We start from the raw sequence: 24,053 nt of genomic DNA, 5'->3' as shown, positions 1-24,053 counted from the left end.
CCAGACCTCACTCCTGTCTGCCTTCCCCTCTAGCAGTAGAGTCTGATGAAACTCTTTAGCCAAACTTTATTGTAGATGCAAAAACAATCTCTCTTCTCTGTTCAGAGATGTCAGATTAAGTTCTCAATCTCTTCTCAATAGATGCAGGTTGGAAACAGCATGCCCAGGCATTGCCTTCTGCACCAAAACCCTGAGAGAGGCATTGGTCCCAAACAGTCACTGTCCCCTTGGAAGGTGAACCTGCTACCATCCCTCCCTGAGCTCATAGCAGCTGAAGGAATCAAATCCTGGCAGCTAAGGGTGAACAATTGCATTAAAATGCAAGCAGGGGAAACAAATATTCTGAAAGCCTCACCCGTGATCTTGTCAGGAGAGCTGCTCAGCGCAGCCTTGTTAAAACTGGATTCAAAGCTCATCTGTTTCAAGAACCACTGCAGAAAACTCATTTTAGCGCGGTTTGGTTTCAGAGGGTGATGCAAGCTTTCCCTGTGGTGGAACTGCTTTCATAGAAACCAGTCCTGGCAGACGAATCACTTGTGTTCTGTGTCCTTTTGTAGTGTATCTATGTGTGGAACTTATTCCTTAGTAAAGCTCACCGTTCTCCGTTCAGCGCTGAGGTTGGTTTGCTTCTGCAGAAAAGTCCTTGCCCCTGCCACGAGGGAAATCCCCCACGCTCATGTCCTATGCAAGGCAGGGTCCACCTCTCTCACCTCGTCTGCCCGTGACCACAAGAGGGCAAACACGGCAGTGGCTGGGTGCTGGCTGCATCAGCCCGCATCCCGCTGCTCCTGGCTGAAGCAGGGTCTTGCTGCCCAGGCTTCGAGAGCTGCGGCGTCTCCTGTTTCTTCCCCGAGAGGACGTCAAGTCACAGTGCGCCTTGTGTAAGCGCTTTGAATTACCTTATTAACTGATGAACTTTTTTTTTCTGAAAAGGGAAACAAAATGTCCTAAAGTGGGTGGCTTCTGCTTCCCTAGAAATTCAGCTCATTATTCTTTTCCATCTTATGTTTTCAGTTAGGAGGGAAAAATAAAACCAATGCCAAAGTAAGAATTATGGCTGATGCCAGAAGCGGCTTTTGGAACGCAAGTGGTGCTTTCCAAATTCCTTCTGTGATTTGGTACAGGCCTGCTGAAAAACCCCTTGCTTATTTCAGTTGAAGGAACAGTCCAACCTCATTCCCATCACTAGAGAGCACAGAAAGCTTCTATAAATACACTGTGAATTTTCTGTATGCAAATACTGCCGCTGCAGCCCTTGGGAGGAAGAGGAGAGGGGACGGGACAAAGCAGTGCAGTAATATTTATTATCCAACATAATTACATATTTAAAAACACCTCCTCAGACACGAAGCTCCCTTCTGCTCCCTTCCAAAGCAGAAAGTAACAAGGTGCTACTGTTCTTTTTCACAGAGAATTAATCATCTGCATAAAGCTCTGTACCTTTGAAGGAATATTTCTAACACCTTCACAGTGCCTCCCTCAGCAGCACGCCCCATGAGTAACACGCAGCACTTGTCCTATAAGAGCCCCTAGCAGCCAAGAGAACAGGTGGCCCAGGTGGGACTGGGTGAGCAAAGAGCCTCACGTGCCTCAGGCAGGCTGTGGTCCTGGTTCCTATGGCCACCTATGAGATGAGGCTGCTCCCCCAGAGCAGTTCCTTAATGCCACAGTCCTGAAGTTAAACTTACCCTCCTTACAACAAGCAGCTGGAGAAAAAAGCTCCCTGTGTCAGCAGTGCTGTGACCACTCTGCTCCACACGCTGCTCCTTGAATGGAACTTCCCAAACCTGCCACCCATTATGGTAAGCCCAAACAATGACAAGCAATGGCTACAGAAAAACACACCTTGAATAAAAGCTTTAGGGGCTAGAGATCATTCCCAGCCCACCCCTGCTCTGTACTCCTGGCCTCCTGCACAGACACTCCCTGACACCGCAGTGATCTGCAGTGTAAAAAGTTTAATGCAAATAAAATAGCTGCACTGTACCTGAATTACACTGCAGCTCGTCTGGTTTGTTTCAATTGGCGGCTGCTGCACAAAACCTCTGATTCCTTTTGCTCTAGCACAAGGAAAGCATTAAAGGAGTGCTGCTGCAGGGATGGACTGATAAAAAGCCAACCAGCAGAGGACAGATGAAACAAAAAGAAGCCACATTTGAGGTAAGCAGGTAGTTTTGGCAATCAAAACAGACAAAGCAAAGGGATCCTACTTTGAGTGGCCCCTGGGGAGCAGGGCAACACTTTGGGTCCCTGCTGCACTCTAAAAACACATCAACATCGCTCTGGATAAAAGCAGCTGGCCAGAAAGAGCTGCTGGAGGACATTAAGGTATCCAGGGCCGTGGTCATGCTGCTTTTGCAGGCTGCTGCAGGAGGTTTCCATTACAAACCTCACTCCACTGGATGTGTCGATTATGAAACCATGAAAAAAAACAGGAGCTTATTTTTAAAAGCTCATCAGGCTTATTAGCATATGAGCTGAGCCTTCCTGAAGCTACAGCTTCTTTGGGCTGAAAGTGCTGCACTTTCTGCTTGGAAAAGCAAAATCCCAAGTCCCACAGCAGCACAACTCTATGCAGAGGGGAGGAAGAGTGAAAACTACACTTACTTAACCCAGTTACTGGTTCCTTATATAAAGCATGACAGGCTCAGCTTAGTTCCCCAGCACAGTTGTTTTGAGGGCCTGTGTCAAGCTCTGGATAAATCCCAGATGCAAAAAACTGACAGGAGCGGAGAAAGGAAGGCTAAGATTTTTCTCTTTGAGAATAAAGACGTTTCTCCAACATCTCAGTAGCACAGGGGCATTAAGATCTCTTGCTCTGCTCACCACGGGGCTACTTTGCCTTCTTGCAGCTCGCAGAACTGAATCTCCTGAAAATCTCACAAGGAGGACATAACTCCGTTCTTCAGAGCACGGCTGCAGCTTTACTGAAAGAAATTCAGCACTGCAGCTGACCATGGCAAGCCTTCTCAGAAAAGATCTTTATTTTCCCCGGAAACCAACCTTTCCCCCATGTTGGGCAATACTAATTCTAAAGGAACAACTCCAATCACAGGAGCACAGGGCTTCACTGAGCCTCATTCACCCTGTTTCTCAGCAAAGAATTTGGAATTTAGGACTGGCTGACTTCTGTGCTGCTGCACACTCCCTGCTGAGCCGCCATCCTCCCCACTCCTGAGGAAGCAAGGTGTGACTGCACTCGCAGCAGCCATGCAGTGTCCTCTGCTGATTGCCTCAGTGACTCCCGGGACCAGGCAGAGACCTCGTGCTAAAATCACTGACAGAAACGCCACCTCTACGCTAACTGACAGCGGGATGAAGCCACTCCAGGTCACAGGAGGCCGGGTCCCCTGCCCCGCAGGTCAGGCCCACGCCTGCCCATCCTACTCTGCGGCCTGACGGCTCTTGTGCTTCTCCTGCCGCTGCTCCTCGGCCTCTGCTGGCGCTGAGGTCACCTCTGGGCCTGGCTGTGGGCCTGGCTCTGGTTCCAGGGGCAGTGAGGGAAGCTTTGCTCCGGCACCTGGGGAGAGAAGTGAAAGGATGATTGCATATGTTCTGTGCGTTCTTTGGCACCTCTGAGCAGCGTGGAGACACAAAACAACTGCAGCTCTTCTTTATTCTGATTTCTTCTGCCTAGCATGAAATTTATCAGCAGCACTCAGCTCTTCTGCAACATACCCAGCCAGAGACATGACAGTAGTTGGAACTCTGCTGAAAAGAAGCTGAGGGAGTTTCTCATTCAGCTGGGCTGCCACAAGAAGTCAGCAGAAACTCAGGAGTTAACTCAAACTTTGGTAGGGAAAATAGTTCCACTGCATCTGGTTTGTACTCAGACTGTAACCAAAGCCACAGTGCAGTTCTCAGCTCACAGTTTTAGCAATCTCAGGGAGAGCTTCCCAGCGGTTAGCAGCTCCTCACAGAACAAAATCAGAGCAGGACACCACCACACCAGAGTTGTTTCTACACTTATATCTAAGCTGACAGCTAATCTTACGGGCCTTTTGGGTAACCCCTGAATTTCCACATTTTTATTTTTCAGCTTCCATGGAAATGGAAGAGAAATGGAGCAGGTCCTCAGGGGTGCCACAGAAATGGCCTGGATTACACAACCTTCCTCCTGTGCCACAAACCACAGGAAACAAAACACAGAGAGACAGAACATCGCTGCAGTAAGCAGTGTCTCCACTGCACTGCTCCTGGGAAGCTGAGGGGTGAGAGGAGGTCAGGATGAAAGCGATGGCTCAGGAGATGCTCCCACACAGCAAGCTGCAGCACATACAGCTATCAGCCTAAGCCTTATAAGGCTGAAGGGAGCTCTGTGTAAGTAAGTAAATACCTCCCTAAACACATGCCATAACCAAAGGGAGAGAGGTTTCTCTTCTCCTTTCCCATGGTTTCACTTCACAGCAATGCAAAAGAGAGGTACCTGATGGAAGCTGCATGCTTTTCCCATAGCCAGCAGCTGAGGACATGGCTTGACCCAAGGCCTGGTTGGAGCCCAATGGCTTCCCTGACGGAGCAGCTCGCTGCTTGGATTTAGACTCTTTAGCAGGCCTCGTCCAGACTTGGCTCTCCCCGACCTGCAGGGCAGTTCCCATCTTTTGGGCAACCTCCACCATCTTCTCAAACAAAACAAAAAGAAAAGACCCTCATAGACAGGGACACTTCAGACAACAATGAAGTCAACAGAGAAAAAGAGCTGTGCGGGGCTGGCAACTGCCTTGGTGCTCGAGGGAAACATCTCCACTAATTCATTCTCTTAATTAAGAGGGAATCTTGTCTTGCTGCGTATTGATTGAAGAACTGGGCTTCAAAGAGCAGAAATGAAGCACGCAGCTCGCAGCAGGTGACTGCTCTACTTAGAGCAGTCTTAGAAAATCTCATAAGCAGAATTTTTCCTAATAATTGGACTCAAAAGTCAAACTTCCCCCTTGTTTGTTGCCAGCCTTAATGTGGCCATTTAGTTCCCGCTGACAACTCTCAAGCACATACCTCGGGGTCAAAATCCAGAGTGCTGCTCTCCTTCAGTGCAACGACCTTCTTCTCCATCTCCTGGTACTGGCAGAGGGCCCCCTGCTTGTCGCCGTGGTTATACAGCAGCACGGCATAGTTCAGGTTGACAAGGGGATTGCACCTGCAGCACACACAGCACGTTTGTGTTCACTGTGGGAGGAGAGGTGATCTCTCTGCTGGTTACCTCGGGTTACCCACAGTTCTGCTGGTTGGTGGGAGAGCGCTCGGGGTGGGTCAGCTCAGCAGGAGCACCTCACTGATGACATTCTACAGGCTGACACACTACAGAACACACTGTTTACAATTCATTTTCCCTGCCTCCTCTCACTCCCTCCCCAGTAAAATGTAAAAGTGCGCGTGCTGCCGTAGGGGAACATCCAGAAAAGCAGAACGCACAGGTACTGTCTGACACAGAAAAATGCAAGGCGGGCACAGGCTCTGCCCCAGGAGCTCCTGCTCTCTCACCCAGGCTCAGCCCTGGAAAAGCAGAGGCCGCCTGTGGCCAGACCGAGGCGCAGACGTGCACCTCTGCACACAGGAGAGTAAGGGCCGCTTTGTGCGTTTTGCTCAAGAAACACGAGCGAGGGACTGCTGCCCTCTCCTGGAGCACGGCTGGGACAGCTGGAGCCGTGCAGGTCTGTGGCACCGCGCCTCCTTGGGGAAAGGCGCAGGAGAGCAGGCTGCTGCTACCGCTCAATAAATAGCAAGTGTCATCTGCAGGCCAGGGCCATCCATCCTCACTAAGTTATATGACGGGGCTGCAAGGAAGAGACCATTAGAGAAACCTGATAGCATTCATAACCATTGGATTTCCTTTAGCGGAGAAATTGGAACACTGATCCTGCAATAAAAACAAAACACATCCGGGCCAGGCAGTTCCTGACCTGCCAGGGAAGGAAGCCTGTGGGGACAGGGATTCAGCCATTAAGTAACTGGCACGTCAGTAAGCAAGTTACTGACACGTAACTGGCAAGGCATGTCAGCTGAACGAGGCCTTACAGTCTCTGGATGTTCCTCCCAGCAGCGACTAGCAGCTGGGGCTCATTTTTGCTTTGATTGGGTTTGATTTTCCCAGTAAAACTGAAGCTGTAGCATCTTGCTTCTGCCAAATCCCTAGGCAAAGTAGTGGAGCTACATTTCTATTCCTTCTCTCTGATCAAAGCGCAGAAACCCACAACTTTGTCTGAGCAATCTTCAGATCCTGCACCCCCTGCTAGGCTGACCAGGAAAACCAGGCAGAGAAGTCAACTGGACGTTGGTCAGTAATTTTGGTAGGAAGGGTCGATGCATAACTGCAAAATGCTCTCACACTGCAATGCATTTGCAAATGTCTGACGATGGCTCGTACAGGTTCAGTTACGTCTGAGCAGCCTCAGAGGACTGACATTTAGAATGGATGCAGCAGTAACATTTAGATCTACTCTGCAATTGCGTCGATGCATAACTCATGCAGAACCTCAGTACCAGATGGATGCTCTGTCCTGCATGCAAGCCATGCAATTCTCAACAAAAATCTCAGAGTACTTACAAAGAGAACTGCACTACGGCGTCCAATGCTAATTTCTGAAACCTGATGCTTGTTTTAATGGGCTTGGAAACTTCCAGAACCCTTTAGTTCCAGAATTAAGCCTGGTGTGGACTAGGCTGGAGGGGAAGGGAGCAGTATTCCTTTAAACACACCAATACATGCCACCTCATGGTGACTGCAGATGGAAAGAGCCTGCCCTGCAGCTCTGCTGCCAGCACACAAACTGCCGGGCTCAGGAGCACTGCGCTGGCTGCTCCAAAAGCATGCCAATATTTGCAGTAAGCTGGGGAGGAGCATCACCTAATAGTTAATATCTGAAAGGTAAAACATGAGAGGTAAAACAAAAGAAAAAGCAGACCCAGGCAGCTAAAACTATTCATAGATTTGAGACAAAACTGTGTTTTTCTTCTGCTTGAAACGATGGCAATGACCATCTTTAATACTGAAAGGCTCATTTTAACATTTCTGAAAGCAGGTGCTCTGACCTTAATAGCTAGATTCCCAATACTGACATTGCTTGTAAAGCAGAGGAGGAAGGGCTGCACCACACTCCCTTTTATATGCTTTGTATTGGTTTCTTCCTCCCATTTTTTCCAGCTAAAATCTTCCCTCTGCCCAGTTCAGAAAGGCTTTATCCCAAAAGTCTCTCGGTGCTCTGTGCAGTGCTCAAGCTCAGTTACAAAATATTCTGGGATGAATGGTTTACTCAATCTGCTCCATATTCCCCGGAAGAAAGACTGGAATCCAAAGCCATCATCTCTTGACTCACTAAATAAACAGCAAAATAAAAACCGGCTTTGGTTTGGTCTCAAATTTTCTTTCATTTCTCAGAACTGAATGAAAAAAGAAGGTTTTAAAGCTGCTTTGCACTGCTTCTGGAACAAAAATGTTTCCTTGGTGCAAACTTATCAGAGGAGGGAGGGATAAAGCACGTGAAGGAAATCAGGTGCAGGAAGGAAAAGCAACGTGATCAACTGACCAATATGATTAAGACTTACCTGTCCAGTGCCACAGCTTGCTCATAGGAACGTTTTGCATTCTCAATGTCTTCAAGGTTTGTCAGAGCAACTGTACCAAAGGAAAACATACAGAAGGTGTGATGCTTCACAAGGACTTCACTTTTAGGATAATACTCAATGTTATTTGTTCACAAGTACAACTTGTGTCCAATACTTGTTTACTTCAGCCCAAGCTTTCCCACTGAAACACGTTGATCTCCCAGGCTGGCTACACACCAGAGCCTGGCAACAGTACTTCATTACCTGCAAGGAGCATATACAGCTCTCCCATCTTGGGCTGGAAGTTGATGGCAGCACTGAGGAAGTGGAAAGCAGATGCGTACTGCTGCATTGTGAGGTGGACTAAGCCCAAATTGTACAGAATCTTCCAGTCAAAAGGAGCCAGGTAGTTCGCCCGCTTCAAGCAACTGATAGCCTGCAGCAAAGGAAGAGGTGTGCTGCACAGCAGTGCACCCAGAGAGACCTCCCGTCTGCCCCAGCAGGGCTCTTGGTTCATACAGGTGAAAGGAGAAAGGAAAGCACACTCACAGCGACGTATTTCTTCTTGCCAAAGAAGCACATCCCAATGTTGTTCCACAAGGGAGGGCTTTCAGGCATGCTGCTGGCCACTGCCCTGTATTTGGACAGGGCAACGTCATAATCTCCATGGGCCTGCATCATGCTGCCAGCTGCCAACGTAGCCTTCAGGAGGAGAGAGACCAGCTGAGGGCGTGCACTTCCCCAAGCACAACAAGAAGGCAAGGGGACAGAGCTCCTAAACTAAAGCCATCTCAAGAGGAGCTCTTCCACATGTTTCCTTCTGGGAGCTGCCGAGAGCAACAGCGGGGGGCTCTAGAATCTCTGAGCACAAAGTGAAGTCAGGGCAAGGAGGGACTCAGGCCCACTTCTTGCCTTATCCCAATCATAAGTGCCTCAGAAACACTACAGTGTGAGAAGTGCTCAGTATGGTATGGTACGGTACGTAGCAGGGTATGTTGTGGGCTGCAGGGTGCCTTTGGAGCCTGAGTCTGTGAGAAGATCTATGCACTCCGTTCCATTTCACCAACAAGTACAGACAGAAATGGGGCTGGTGTAACTTAACAGGAGAGTTTAAAAAAAAAAAAAAAAAAAAAAAAGCAAGCAAAGCTAGCCTAGTTCACACTGACTGGATGATACTGCAAATTAATGGAAATATGCATGGAGGGGAAGGCAAGTGATTGCAACACACTATATTTAAACCACACTAAGCTGGCTGAGCGATTTATAGTACACTACAGTGACAAGTAAAATTTGTAAGTGTAAAGGTGTTTTCACAATAGCATTTGGCTTGTATTCATGCATCAGCTGTCAACCACACGTTTCCATACTATACACTGCTAACGTCCTACAGGAGAACGAGGCACAGAGAAATACAGCATGTCCAAAAAGGGAAGCACTTTCACAGCCAGCAATGATACCTAGATGCCAAGCTCGGCTTTCCAGACCAGAGCCAAGGAAAAGTCACACCTGTATTCAACAGCTGGAAGCACAGACAGATTAACAGCAGATGGGAAGACACTACAGCGGTTCATTTCCACTCCTGATACCTTGTAGTTGCCCTGGTCATAAGTGAGTGCCTTTCCAAGGTGTTCAAAAGCCTTCTGGTAATCGCCAAGCTGGGAAAAGAAGCAAGGATGAGAAGTGCAGCAATAAGGGCTTCAGAAAGAGAACACACTTTCTGGACACCAGAATTCCTGGTTCAATTAAAACAAGGACTCAGAAAAGTGAATTTTACAGCGCTTCCGATTATCAAACAAGAAGGTGTGTGTGTCGTTAAGTAATGTACTAAATAAATGCTAACCATGGATTTTGCTGAGCAGGATTCACTGTTCTGAGCAAAACAAAGGTTTCTGCAGTGTCTGTGCTCTGACATTTCTATACGGTGAACTCAAGTTAATGTTCCTCTGCTCCTTTGCCTCTGCCATAAAACAAATTGCTGCTCTGCAAATCCTCACCACAGTGCCCCCAAGGGCCCCTGGCACTCCTCACATGGAAAGAAGTCTCCCTTCTTTTCCTCTATGGTGCACTGGTGCTAACCATTTCATGGCTGCTTTTGTAGCAGATTAACTTGCTGGACCACAGCTCCAGCAGCAAGGTAATGACTGTACTTGGAGGATTTATAACAGAATGAAGGCAGCTGCCAAACAGAATTCCTGCTCTGGCTCAGATCCAGGAAATCAGCTTGCTGTTAGCAGCAAAAAGAAAAAGGAAGACACGGAAAAGCAAACTGTCGTGTGAAATACAGAAGTGTGTGCAAGTCAGCTGAGGACAGACAGAAATTAACTCATCATTTTTCAAATAAATAAGTTCACACAATAACTAGTTAGCAGTTTTCAGTACCTGCAAGTAAATTAACCCCAGTTTCGTAAGGAGCTCCGTATTTTCTGGAGAAAATCTGAAATACAAAAGCCAGAGAGCTGCACTGTTTATTGGCCCCTCTAGAACAAGGTAAAAACAGAATCACTTTGCTACATTCCACTAGTAGTACACCAGGAAATTAACCATTAAACCCAAATACTACAGCAGTTACCATCACAGAGACCAACAGTACATCCAAGCTTCCAAAATGCCTTATGGATGTTAATGGGAAGTGAAGGTAGCTCTGTGAAACAGACCTGGTGGCACAATAAGATAACGTGGCTTTATTAATCTCCACAGTGAGCCTGCATCAGTGACCTGGAAATAGAAAATGGGATTTCCCATCGCCCCTCATAAACCATCCTGTAAATCCACTGCCAGCTTCTCGGGCCACGTGTGAGAGGCAGTCCTCAGTGCTTCTGATGGATTTTACACATTCATCACCACACTTGCAATTCGCCCTGCCATAAGATTCCAAGCTGCTCCCTGCTCACCACAGCCTTGTGCTGCACTGCAACTCACGGTGCTCAGACAGGCACCACCGTGGTGCTTAACACGTCTCTGATGATACACGCTGCTGTTCAGCACAGCAAGGCTTGAGAGGAACAGATCCTTAGCATTTTCAATTACTGCAAGCAACTCCCAAACCCTCATTGCTAGTTTGAGGCAATGTTGTGAATGCTAAATGCAGCGCCACTCCCAGATGGTTTGGATTAAATAAATAGGCTGCAAAGGACAACAATAACAAAAAAGTATAAAAGGGCACCGTACGGTTGTGGCCTCACCTACCCTGCTATCAAACCTTAATCAATCTCAACCTGAGCAAAAGCTGTGCCTGCTGGTACATACCCAGAGAGCAGCTGCTAGCAGCAGGCAAAATGTCATAGGCAGATAAGAAAAGGGAGGGAAAGGGGCACCACAGTAACCAATATAAAGCTGGTAAGATGCTTAGCAAGGATTGTTTACGTAATGAACATTCTAGATTAGTTCAAACATCTACTCAACCCAACATACTGTCAGACAGCAGCCAAAAGCAGGTGTGTAAGGAAACAGCATACAAGAACAGCCAGTACAAACTGTAGATCCTCCTCTGGCTTCTGGCGTGCTCCTGCTTTCCTTTAGTGTTCTGCCTACATTTTAAAAGCACTGCTAAATCAGGCACTCAGGAATGCCCTAAAACAAGACAGATCAGTACTGAGAAATGGTGACAGGCTGGGAGAAACTCACCGTGTACCAGCCCATCTCCTTTCTGCCTACTCACTCTCCTTCAAACGCAAATCACTCTAAGTAAAAACAGCATTCGAAACCCAACAATTGATTTTTGAGAGACAGACAGGGTTAGAGAGACAGCTGGGGTGAAATTTTTTCGGTAGATAAGCCTTTGGGATTTATGAAGTCAGCTTGAGAAGTGTTTGCTCCCAGGCATTTCTGCCCATTTGTTTTCCACTTTTTCTTGGCAGACCTTCAAGCAGCTCCCTTCTTCCCTGACACGCTGTCAGCAGGAGGAGGACTACAGCTGAGAGCAGAGACAGCTGAAGAGCTCAGAAAGTGCTTGCTTTGCACAGAGACACTAGAACCCCCATTAGCTTTTTAATTGTGCCCTCAATTCAAATCTAGGACACCATCAAATTCCTGCTGGCACATGGACAGATAGAAATAAATAAATAAATAAATAAATAAATAAAATAAAATAAAATAAAATAATAAAATAAAAGGTGTGTGTGTATATATATGTATACATTCTTACTCTATTGCTTTCTTATAGACTTCGATGGCTTTCTCAGTCTCCCCCTCCAAGAGGTGAATTTTTCCCAGCATCATGTAAGTCAGATCATGTCTGTTCATCTCCAGGGCATTGTTTAGCTGGTCTCGTGCCTAAACACACAACCACAGAGAATGAAAACATAGTCAGTGATTACAGAGCAAAGCAACAGCCCAAAAGCAATCCACAGCAGCTAGGGAAAGGGAACAGCTAACACCCCCTGAGCTCAGAGAGCCCTGCTAGCAAACTCAACCCAGCTAAGTGTTGAAACAAGTTCTGCATCAGGAACCACCTGCTTTCTGGGATAGAAAAAACCAAGTGGCATACTTGGAGCCAAGAGGAGAGGCAGTGACCTCCCAAGGAAGAGAGGACCAGAGTTCCCGCGTTTGAAGTTGGGAGAGGGAAGCCTCAGATTTGCTAGGTTAATACCTAGGTATCTTACATCTGATTCCTCACTACAGTGCTTACTCCAACAGCAAGCACGGATTGCCAGATCAGCCAGAGGAATCAATCACCTCAGCCGAGGGACCAAAACTCCACTTCAAGTTCTTTACTGGCTACAAAGCATAAGCAGCACTGCCCACACTCCAGCTAGGCCTCTCTGTGTCTTTTACTCCAGGCTTGGTGCAAAAACCAGCTTCAAACACTGAAATAAATCCTGCACATGGAGGGCAGGGAAAGGGGAGTCTGCTTCACCTCCAATACACAAACTCCACAACCCACTGAGTCCTGCCAGAGACACGGGGCAGCAATTGCTCCTTCAGATCAAAGAAATTCTGCATAAGATGCAGCAGTTTGAGCTATATACTGGTGAAGAAGTTGGGGTCTCAACCATCACACTTGTCTTGCTTCCAGAAGATGGAACTGGTATTGCCACAGCTCACAAAACAAGCAGCATTTACATTTACAACTCTGATTTTAAAAGGCTCTGAAACAGAGGCAGCTCTTTGTGGAGCACTGCTGGTTTTCCATCTAGTTTGAAGCAGCTCTTTGAGGTTCCTTGAACACTCTCTTTAAAAACACTCTCTGAAAAGCCCTACTTCAGAAAATGCCTCCTGACCAGCTACAAGGCTAAGCTCAGGTTCACTCTCACCCAAGCTCACAGTTTTTCAGCTGACTCAGTAATTCAACACACAGACAAGAACAGACACAGCTCATGATCTTTTGATTCCAGAGACGAACACTGAAGCAAAAAGCTTCCTTGACACCAACAGTTGCAAAGGATCCACCTCAAAACTACCAGAGTGACACTTCTGGAAGCCCTGTCTCCCATTTGTCAGGTCGGTAAGACGAGCACTTGCATTACCTTGTTGAAATGTTTCAGGTACATGTAGCACACACCCAGGTTGTGGCTGATCTCCTGTACGAAACAACACAAAACCAAATCAGGATGAGGTTTGAGATGCACTACATAACCTACCCCTGACAACAGTCATCGGCCGCCCAGACAGGGGGACCTCTGTACCTGCCCACAAGCTGGCTTTGTCGTTCAAATAAACCTATGAAATCCAGCTGCTTCAGGAACCCACAGAGCTTACATGTGATGGCACACACAAGTCTACAGCCCACTGAGGCTGAAGCACAGAGTGACGGAGGTCTCTTTGGAGAACAAGGAGGAAAGGCTGCTTTCTGACTCATTTCCCAGTGAGATCAGTGAAGCTGACGCCTGCTGCCCTGATAGGTGGCTCCTCACCTACCTGTACACACACAGAGATCTGCACAACACGGCATTCGGCTGAACAGATGATCTTTAAGGTCCCTTCCAACCCAAGAAACAGAAGTCAAGGAGCAGAAGGGCTGAAATCCAGGATCGCAGGCAGTTAAAACGTGTTTGCAACACAGTTGGAAGATCACTTTGGCATCTTAAACACACTGGTGACACTTCAGGGAACCATCACGCCTCTAATTCATTGCCAGCAGTGTCACTGCCAAGCTACTTGTCATCTTCCTCACCCTGGCACGTCCTGGGGAGCTGAAAAGCAGGGTCCACAATTCCTCGTTTCTATTCTGGTAAGCTTCACCAGTTTAGACAGACTTGACCTTTGATAGGAAACTCTCTTATTTACCCATTAATTCATGCAGAACACTTGCCTCAGTGCAGTCTCTCCATCTGTGGAGAGCAGTAAGGAATCAAAGAGCCGCTCCCTGTTACTGCGGCTTGTAGAACAGAACAGCACAAGGGAAGAGCACAGGCTGGCCCTACTGCCAGTCCGAGCCAGCTGCAGGAAGTAACTGATCAAAACTCCCCCTGAAGGCTGCCTGCTGCAGCTGCGAATAAAGCTATAGCCATGCCAAGCACATACTGCAGGCAGCCAGGCCAGCTAAGAGAAGACAGACTTCACAGAAAATCCATGGCAAGGTTTCCAAGTTGACTGGCACAGAATGAGTTGACAAGAAGAATAATACCAAATGTATCCTTGTAGCAAGCCTCAGTTGTAGACCTGCTGAGCACCAGAAGTCAGCAAGAGCCTGATGTCTTAAGAAATAAGATCACACCTCGCAAGCCTGTCTCAGAAACACTTCTGCGGGCAAAAGTCACCTGCAAAAGGCTGCCCACAACTAACTGAAGCCACGTCCCCTCTCTTCTCACCACCTGTCACACACTTCCCTCTGCAGTGTTCTTTCTTCATGTTTTTTTTTCCCTCCTGAAAGAGCTAATTTAATTATTGCTCCTGTAGTTATCAGCCTACATTTTTTTCAAAGCAGGTAATGCTTGGTAGATAAGAAGTAACTCTTGGCTAACTTGAGGGTAATCTTTTTCATTTTTTGCATTATGAAAGGATTCCCAATTACTAAAGTAAGTTCTAATGCTGAGTGTATAATGTTAAGGAAGGGGAGCATTTTCCATCCCTTCCTGAAGGTAATTCAGCTCTTTATACTATAAATGGCTATGTTAATACTGATAGCAAGGTTCAAACACGTTGCTTGATCGTCTGTTTGTGCCCCAGGACAAGGTGTGGGATGTGTAGGTTGAAATCTGCAGGCTGAAACCCTCAAACCAGAGGGTGCAGAGCCTGAGTGCTCAAGAACCCATGCTAAAAGGTGATGCCTCTTGGCCCTGCAGCTCCTCCTCTGCTGACACTGCAGGCAACATCAGCTTATCTCTGCCTGGAATGCATCCGCAGCTGTTTTCAGAAAAATGGAGAACCATCTGCACTGTGCAGCAACCTGCAAAGCAACAAAACACTTACCCAGTCCTTTTCATCAAGTTTAGCTGCTTCGTTGTACACCTCAATGGCAGCCTTGTGTTTCCCCAGAAGAAACCTGTGAAAGCAATTCCATTTCTACTTTTTTCCTGCTTTGAAACCCTGCTGTGTGACCACCGCCACCTCTGCCACTGAGAAATGATGCTATTTGCTAGTTCTCCAGAGACTGGAGTGAGAAACCCTGAGAATTTTGTAGTCTGAGCAATAAGTCAGCACTGCTCCCTTTCAGAGCCAAGGTCATCAATTCTGCACTCCGTTACGTGACTGGAGATGCAAGGAATGAATCCGCAAGCTCCGTCATCTGCCTTTGTCTCAAAGGGAAAACACAGGTGATCAAAAGCAAACAGGACACTCAGAGACAGAAAGGGGTCTGCAGGGCAAGTTTACACAGCTCCAGGCAGCACCTTTAGCTCTGGATCTGGAAATTGGTGTGCTATTTATCTTGCTTAAAGCACAAATGAAAAAAATCAAATAAAATACAACAATAGCAGCCAGGCAGATTACAGAGATTGTGCTTTAAAGGGTGGCCCACGCTCCTGGAAAGCAACTCAAGTGTTGATGAGGAGGAAGCATGCTTGGAATTAAGCAGCCAGGGATTCTGCTTGATGCCTGGGAGAAGAACAAAACGTGGAAGGTCCTGGGTGGCACATCAAAGTGAAACAATCAAACACCACTCACAGCGATCGCGCCACCTGCTTCAGGTTGTCAGCACTTCGAGGGTTCAGAATGGAACATGTCTGAAACAGTTCAAGAGATTCTTGAATTTTCCCCTCCAAGCGAAATATCAAAGCTGTAAGAAAACATATACCAGGCAAATCAGCCCATTATCAGCAGGAGAAGTGTCTCTGACAGCAGGGAAAGAACAGGGAGTACAGATACATTACAACAACGCCCATTTGGTCCTTCCCCTCTCGCAGCAACTTGAGGCAGAAGGAAAACGCACACATAGGACTCATGCTTGCTTGGAAACATTTCTGTTCTCTATGGTTCAGGCATCTTAAAACCCTGGCCAACTGTTCGTTAAGATGCAGTCTGGATCGCTCTCCTCCTAATTCTACAGGCTGCAATATGTCCTTGGACAAAAATTCTCCCTTTTCTCCCACCCCAGGCAACTGCTGGGAAGACACACAGCCCTCTGAACTGCAAGGCCAAGTTCTGGGGACACCTCTGGGAGGACAGAGGGTGGACAGGAAGTGGAAGATGCTCATAGAGTTAAGATGAGTCACCCAAGGACATCGCTTTAGCAGAAAACAAACGTCTGTAACACACTGCACAGCACACAGCAAAACACAACCCAATGGAAGAGCAGTGCATCGATGGCCAAGAGCCCACAGCCCGAGGAGGAGCTGATGACAAACTCACCAATGCAGAGAAAACAGAAAATCTGATCTGTCCATTACAAAAAGGGCCAGACATATTTACAGAGGAATTTTATAATTGTTCTTTCCATTTGTCCCCAAGTGCTCTCTCTATCTTGTATCACAAGTAACTGGCTTTAGCCAAAGGAAGACTTTCAGAGGCCTCACGTGTGCAGCACCTTGAACGTAGACAGCATATTCACACCTCCCATGGGACTCCTGGAGCTGCTCTTTGATGACAGCCTGAAACAAAGAAGTGCAAATGTATATGGCAAATGTAACCTCAGTCTCTGAAACACCGATTAATCTAACCTTGTGTTTGGAAAAATCAGCTTTAAGATAGAATTTGCAGCTAGTTTTTGCAATATACTGTGAGAAAACAGTACAAAATTGGTAAACTTCCAACATTTTAACAAAGCTAGTGAAAGGGATTTTGTTTCAGTTGCAGAAACTGCAACCACACAAATAACAAAGACACAGGACTGTGTTTGGGACAAGAAGAGTGCAGGTAAAGAGTGCAAACTGGTCAGAGCTTGAGAAGAGCACAGTGCCAACAACACTGCAGGCCTGGCAGTATTTGTCTGCTCATTCCTACTGCTACAGATAATTACATATCACCTGGGGAAAACACTGCAAGAAATCTATGAAGCATCCTCTGCTGATAACAGCACCTACTCTAAGCCCTTTGTGAAGAAATAAATTGAACTGGAGCAACTGTAGCTGAATTAATGGAAGCTGAATGAACTAACGAAGAGAGCATGGGAAAAGAAGGGAAGAAAAATGATGAAAATGTAAATCCTTGTTGTCTGCATCTATAAAGCTGACAGTTTAGGTGTAGTCTGGCTCTATTCCACAGTCACACGTGATCTGAAATTGTAAAAGAAGCCCCAAAAAAGTGATTTCTGGGAGGATGCAAACTGGGACCACAAAGCAAACACACTGCTTCTGCTCTCTGAGCCTCCTCTCTGAGCTCCAGTGTAGAAGAGACAAAGGGGGAAAGGATTCCCAGGCTAGCAATAGCCCGCTGTTCATCTGGCGTGCTCTGTACCTCCATCCCCTGCCTCTGAAAACAAGAAGGGAAACTGAACCTCAAATGCAGCACATAGAAGGAAAGCAGGGCAAAGGCAAGGAGAGTATTTATTGAGCAGCCTCCATCATAAAAAAAGAATTAAACAGAGGAAGGAAAAGAAGCAGCCAGGTGCTTTTCCCCTGGGGTCTGCACCTACCCATCTCCTGGCCAGAGCCCTCCACACGCCTGCATTCTGGTCTTCACCAAGCACTCTGCTATCAGACACTCGGCTTGGACGCAAGTGAGCATCTCCTGAAGGCAGACAGACTACATTGCTCCATCAGCACAAATGCAGTCTCTCAGAGCAAGAGAGGGCAATAGAGAGCTGCCTTCCAGAGGGAGTTGATTAATTCTTCAAACCCTAAAAATCCCACAGCAAAAGGCCTGAAGCTGAGAAGGATGATCTGTAATCCCAGCGTTTCCTCCCAGCTTTATTTAACCGGCTGTCAGAATTCAGATGCGTTGGCAGGAGACCAACCAGCATGAGCGATTTTAATTAATTAAAAGCATCTGGTAATTTTAATAATCTTTCCCTCACACATAACAGAAGATTATTTCTGTTGTAAAAAATACAGCTAGGAGGAAGAACTGAGGCTGTGAGCAGAACACACGGCTCATTAGCTTTGCATGTGAAGCTGAGTGATGATGATTGCTCAGCAGGGCCGGTCCCCACACTCTCCAACATCACCCCACAAATCCTGCATCCCCGTCTGCATAGCAAGGGGTGCTGCATCCTCATCCTGGAGGATATCTGCTTTGCATCATGCTGGGCAGCAGAATCAAGCAGCCCGTTATCAATGTGCCGCTGTAATAAGCAGCAAAAGAAGTTTGTCAGAAGTTTGGCAACACCAGAGCACACAGAGTGGCACTGTAAGGGTTAAAACCAATTCAACCCGTTAGATTTTGGGGAGACGATGCTAGCAAACAAACACTATTTCCTAGGTGCTTTACATCACTGGCAAACAGGGGAGCTAGAGATGATGCCTCTGAAAGCAGTGAATGGAAAAAAGGGGCTAACAGTAAAAAATTAACACAGATCACTCATTTCTTACCTGAGTCTTAAAAGAAAACTAACAGACCTGAGTGAACGCCCAAACTGTTTTGGAGTTGTAAGTTTACAGCAACGTCAGGCATTGGAGATGACAAGACTTTCTTAAGCCCTGCGCACGCACAAAAGCACTTTGGGCGTCCTGCTCAGATCTGCGACCCACAGAACAGCAGCGAGAGCTGGAGGCCCCAGAGGGCAGCTCAGCCCATCCAAGAGCAGACTGCCTTTGGGACACAGCCACCTCTGAAGAGCGCAGAAGGATCCAGCATGTTCTTAACTTCTCTGGGACAAATCCAGGCCTCCGAGCACGCGTGCATCGTGTCTGGGCAGAGGGATGGAAGGTGACCCAGCCAGCTGTGGTCTGGTGCCAAAACCTCCATTTTTCCCCATATTTTGCTTCCTTTGGTGACTGATGGAGACTTGGAGAAGGCAGTGTTCCCTTTGGAGCATCCACATGGCTGTTTTCCCTGTTCCCCTGAGCTGGACACTTTTTTTTGCACGCCACAGTCTTACATCCCATCATGGCAACAGTACACATACAAAACAGGGGACCAAACAGAAACAGAAAAGGACAGCAACTTCCTATTTAGATTACCAATCCAGCTTTTGTTTATAGCTATTTAAACCAAGATCTGAGAGGAAATGGCTCTGCTGATGATGCAGCCTTCCAGCTTCATTAATTAAGCTAAATGCTTTTCTTCTGGCCTACCACTTTCTTAAGCACCCCCAAGAGCTTTCCAACAGAGAGAGGGACAAGTCCTGGCCAATCCTAGTGTTTCAGGAGGAAAAAAGTATGTTCAGATCCACTTTGCACATTAGGAAAACAAACAGAGCACTCCTACACCCTCCTCCCACCCACTGGCACATCACCTTCAATGCCTTGTGTTCTTGTCAGGAAAACACAACATTTAATAATCTCACCATTTCCGTAGCCCATTTATTGTTGCAATCCCAAATCAAACAACTCCATTCAAGCTACACCCTAAACCTAGGAGAAATCAAAGGGTGCAGTGCTGTACCATGCAAAATGGAAGAATTTCGTTCTAGGATAGCCAAGATGTATTTTAGAGTTGGTAGAAATGTACCCTTGAGAGACCTGCACTAGAGCTGCCTTATAATCAGTTTGGAGGACACCACTCACCTCCTGGAACAAGGAAAGTTTGCAGATCTTTCATTCTTACCGCTTCCAAACCTATCATCAACAGCTCATGGACAGCTCTAGAGAAATGCACATATGAATTCTGAGCACAGCTGAGGAATGAGGAAAATTAAAGCCTTGTCTGAGCTGTTTCTCTCTTAGTCACCTTAGTCCAAGAGAAGTAAGGAGAGGGGGTGGTTAGGACAGCCTTAGTTCAATCTACGGATGTTATTTTGAAGACATACAGATTAATGGGATAGGAGAGGACCCTAGGGCCCTTTGTTGGCTCACCAGGTGACCTGGGACACCCATCACAGCACAGCTGGCTCTGTCCTGGCATGAAAACTGCCATTTCCTAACAGCAGTAAAAATCCTTTCCAGTGCAAAGTCTCAGAAGCAACTCCTACCTTGCACTCGTTGTACTCTCTGCGAACGTACAGCAGATAGATGAACCAGTTCCTCCTCTCTAGCATGGGTATCTCCGGCACTGCAGAGATACAATATTAGCAGAACACACAAAATCAGATTAATCAGCAGAGAATGAGAGCAATTCTGAACTGCCTGGTCTGCAAGTGCAATGCAACTAATTTGAAAACAGCAATTGCACCCATCAGCACAATTGACATCCTGACTTGAAGCCTGCAGTCTGGACACACAACCAGCGCCCAGCTGCATTCCATTTCTCAAAATGATGGGTAAAATGCACTGCATGAGACAGAGGCATCAGGGCCCTCAGCTGAAAACAAAAATCTACCACCTCTAAAGGCTCAAGGCATCCGCTCCTCCTGGGGCAGTTATGGGAGCCAATTGCACCAAGCAGCAGCACGTTGACTAATTTCAATTTAACACTCATGCTGATTGGATGAGATTGGTTCCAAACTGGTACACAAGCAGCAGCTTGAGGGGTATGAGTTAGATTGGTACTTTGGAGCTGAGGCAGAAGAACTCCTTAAAAATCAGTTTCTAGGAGAGAATGAGAAGGAAACTGGCAGCACACACAAGAAGAGATGTTGGAGATGCTGCCATTTGCAAGGCGTGAGTAACTTTGAGAGGTCAAACTCAGTTCTTTGAAACTGTGAAGTGACTATGAAACATCACTGAGGCAGCTGAGGCTACTGGCAGAAAGATGCATCTGATGCAGTGGAATAGCATAACCCTCACTCCAGTATTTCAGCCATAAGGAGCTTGCACCAGTAATTATGGCCCAGCACGGCCAGATGTTGCTTATAATACTTACATTGGGTTTAGAAGTTTAACACACTGCTGTGCATTTCATTAAGGCTCAGAATGTATTGCTTCCTACTCACTTCTACAGCTCAGATGCTGGTGACTGCAAGGTAACCATAGCAACTGGCAAAAAAAGCTCGGTGTTTGCAAGTCAATATTATGACACCAGTGCAGAAGGCAACATGAGGCAAAGATTGCTGCAGGAGCTGTGGCCACAGGGCTGGCAGGGCCACCCGACCCCAGCAGCACGCAGACCCACAGCGCTGCGCAAGGAGCTGCAGGCTGAGCTCCCAGCAGCTCAGAGCAGGAGGTGGCATTCCCAAAGGCTCATGGTGCCCACTGCCTGCCTGCAGCACAGGTCGGGATCCTCCTGCACCACGTGGTACCAACCACGGGAGCACACAGAACCGCTCCGACCCCCCTCTGTAAGCACGGACTTCAAAGCAGACATCATAAGCTCTATTTAATTATAAAGATTTTGATTCCAGTCAAAATTAAAGTACACTTTATCCATTTGCACCTACTGTCATAGCTTCAAATTACAACATCCTTTACCACTACAATGAAATCTGTTTCAAATGGAGAACGTTCAAAGGCCCTCCAGACATACATACCCTGTTAGTCTCCAGCCCGAATCCTGGCACAGCGCAGGTCTTGCCAAGAGGTTAAAAAGAAACAGAGCACCATTAACTCTTGCAATAGACAGAAAACCCAGAGGGCCCAGGCCTGCTCCCCAGTGCCCACAGCACAGACAGGCAGAGCCACAGAGCTGTCTTCTGTGCCTGCCGTTCCTTTTTGCTACCGTCCTGCTGCTGAGAAACGATGCAGAAATGGAAAGAAAAGGATAAAATGGGCGCAGACATTTCACAGACACCATCTGCAGAGCCCAGCTGAGGAGCTGTGCTGGAGGTACACCAAGAGAAAGCAAAAACCACCGTGAGATACAGAAGTGAACGGCACCCACATCTGCAGAGATGAAACGGTTCTGCTTCCCCCGGCAATTTGCTGTCTCCAAGGAGAACCACGTGGAGCTGGGAAAACACACAGAGTTCTTCCTCTCGTAAAACTCATTTGGAAATAGCAACACACCTGACTGAGAATACATCAGCCTCCTTTTTTCTTTTTCCCCAAGACAAATTGGGGAAAAAAAGAAAAAAACAAACAAAAAACAGACAAATAAAAAACTCCAATGTCTTTCTGAAAAAGTGCCTACATTACTCTGGAGATACAAGTAATCTGAAGGTCGAGCCCCTGAGCTCGAAAAGAAGAAAACAGCAACGCTTTGACCCTTCCTCTGAAGGAATCTAAGAGAAACATTACGAACCAAACCTGGTGTGAATGCCACAGAGGACACTGAAGAGTGGAAGGACAAAAACTGAGGAAACTGATACATGACTCAACGTTAGAACCTGTCTAATCCCCCCAGAAGGGGCTGTGGGCAGCAAAGCACTGGTAGCTGGGCTTTGTATTCTTTTCAGAGGTGCAAAGAATTAATGCCATTTGTTGACAGATCTCCGCAGAGCCACAGCCAGCTCAATCTGAATTCCTGTTGCACCACAAAAGCAGTGAAATGCTTCTGTTTCATTTATCCCCATCACCTTTGCCCCCCAGCCAGCAGGCAAGGACTGTCCCACCACAAGGGGTCACTGCATTCTCTGAGGACAGTACCCCCCTGCTTGGGAGGAAGAGAAGACGACATCCTGTGCCTTTCTGAAAGGACCCAATTCAACCTTTGCCAGTCCTACTATCTATGCATTTTTTCAAGTTTAACAGTTACCCATGAAACGCCTACAAACAAAACCAGGTGACACACGTCACACAGTTGCAGCATCCCCCAAGCAGCAGCAGAGAAAGACGCAGAGGCAGCGCCCCTCAGTCTCCCAGCAGGGATGATGGGGAACAGCGGCTGCTCCACAGGGCACGCGGCCATTTGCAATCCTACCCTAATTAGGCACTGGAACACAAACAGCCACTCAGAAGCTTTCTGTACAGAGGGAGGTCAGGAGCTTGGGCTCGAGCAGGAGGAGCTGAGTGTGTTCATCACATCCCTCAGGCTGTCTGCAAAGCAATCTTCCACCTCTTCCAATATACGGACCTTCACAAGTTCCTGGTATGTAACTGCTGCAGAGCACACGGAAGCAAACTATTCTTTGCCACTTCTTGCATAGCCCTGGCCCAGCAGGACTATAGGTTAGGAAAGCAGTGGTTTAGACCATTCTAGTGGTGAAATAATGCATTTTCTGAATATCAACCTGCTCTCAGGCCAGACAAAGAAAACACAACAATCCAAGAAGTTGGTAAGTGAGAAGGATTTATAACTTATGTAATTACCTACCTACCTCTGTTTTCTGGCATTACAACAGCCTAGTCTCATTAAGCAATGGTGAAGGGGAGCCAGGCACCAAACACAACTAAGTACCTGAAGGGCTGTGCCAGCTCCTCTGCAGTGTTTCCACTGAGAATCCATCTGATCCCCCCTCTCTCTGTGGCCAGTGATTGATTGCACAACCCACTGCCAACAACGCGATTTTTCTTTCTGACAGGGCAGCCTTAAGGAAGTTGCTGGAGCGGAAACCCCCACAGAACCTGGGGAAGATCATCAGGTTTGTATCAGTGCTGCGCTATCATCACTCTTCACTAGATTCATCCTGTTATGGATTTTCTCAAAGGACTGGAAAGAAATCAAATCAGAGTTATTCTCTCTTGCGAGAACCCCCCTATGAAATGGTACCTTGATATTGGGTAATTATGGCTTAGATATGAACAATCAAAGAGAGGTCTTCGGATTTAATGAAAGGCTTTGAAATTGTTGTAGTGCAGGGAGGGGGTAAGAGCTCAAACAAAGAAATCCGTAGATTCCTACTGTGTTCCAGGGGGAAGGGACTGCTGCCCTGCCAAAACACATAATAACCTACTGCCCAGGCAACACACCAAGCAAGGAGAGGGCAGAACTTCAGAAAAGTGATTTTAAGGAGTATTTGATTACACATTCACCACATGTGTCAGTGTCCGGATACAGTGCAGTCAGCACCAGGGATGTGGGAAGACTGCCCTACTGTGTCCTGACTCTGCCACTCCCAAAACTTAGATGCTGTGAAGCCAAACCCTCCAGCCTTGAGAAAGTACACAGCTACTTCCAAACCAAATAAGCACAGATGCAACACCCCACGTCTCTTACTAATGTAGCATTTTGCTACTAGCAGGAAAAAAAAGTAGTCAAGTGCACCTTGCTCACAGAAAGAAGCCAAGAGGAAGCTTGGCTGCAGTGAGAGCAGTGTTATCTCCCCTCATCAGAGAGGGCAAGGCTGG

The 24,053-nt window shown here is 47.1% G+C and overlaps 1 protein-coding gene across 6 annotated transcripts in view; it reads right to left on the bottom strand.

The window, feature by feature from the left end:
* Nucleotides 1–1,282: 1,282 nt before the first annotated feature.
* BBS4 (Bardet-Biedl syndrome 4) overlaps nucleotides 1,283–24,053 on the bottom strand; it is a 33,301-nt gene continuing 10,530 nt past the window's right edge. Inside the window, exons 1-15 of one of the 6 annotated variants that reach the window (XM_042885819.1) lie at nucleotides 21,359–21,376; nucleotides 19,925–20,004; nucleotides 16,442–16,505; nucleotides 15,583–15,694; nucleotides 14,890–14,962; nucleotides 13,005–13,058; nucleotides 11,684–11,811; nucleotides 9,919–9,973; nucleotides 9,126–9,194; nucleotides 8,089–8,241; nucleotides 7,804–7,975; nucleotides 7,540–7,609; nucleotides 4,993–5,134; nucleotides 4,427–4,619; nucleotides 1,283–3,520 (exon numbers count right to left, since the gene is read on the bottom strand). In XM_042885819.1, coding sequence (XP_042741753.1) covers nucleotides 3,384–3,520; nucleotides 4,427–4,619; nucleotides 4,993–5,134; nucleotides 7,540–7,609; nucleotides 7,804–7,975; nucleotides 8,089–8,241; nucleotides 9,126–9,194; nucleotides 9,919–9,973; nucleotides 11,684–11,811; nucleotides 13,005–13,058; nucleotides 14,890–14,962; nucleotides 15,583–15,694; nucleotides 16,442–16,505; nucleotides 19,925–19,990 — 1,488 coding nt within the window. In that variant the 5' untranslated portion in view covers nucleotides 19,991–20,004; nucleotides 21,359–21,376 and the 3' untranslated portion in view covers nucleotides 1,283–3,383. Of the gene's footprint in view, nucleotides 3,521–4,426; nucleotides 4,620–4,992; nucleotides 5,135–7,539; nucleotides 7,610–7,803; nucleotides 7,976–8,088; nucleotides 8,242–9,125; nucleotides 9,195–9,918; nucleotides 9,974–11,683; nucleotides 11,812–13,004; nucleotides 13,059–14,889; nucleotides 14,963–15,582; nucleotides 15,695–16,441; nucleotides 16,506–17,488; nucleotides 17,587–19,924; nucleotides 20,005–21,358; nucleotides 21,377–24,053 lie in introns of those variants that run through there. The other 5 variants (XM_042885818.1, XM_042885823.1, XM_042885824.1 and 2 more) reach the window with 5 other exon arrangements.

This window comes from Lagopus leucura, unplaced genomic scaffold, assembly GCF_019238085.1.
Source record: "Lagopus leucura isolate 7727_CA_CO unplaced genomic scaffold, USGS_WTPT01 Super-Scaffold_100052, whole genome shotgun sequence".
Lineage (NCBI taxonomy): Eukaryota > Metazoa > Chordata > Aves > Galliformes > Phasianidae > Lagopus > Lagopus leucura.
This window is presented reverse-complemented; position numbering and strand designations above follow the sequence as displayed.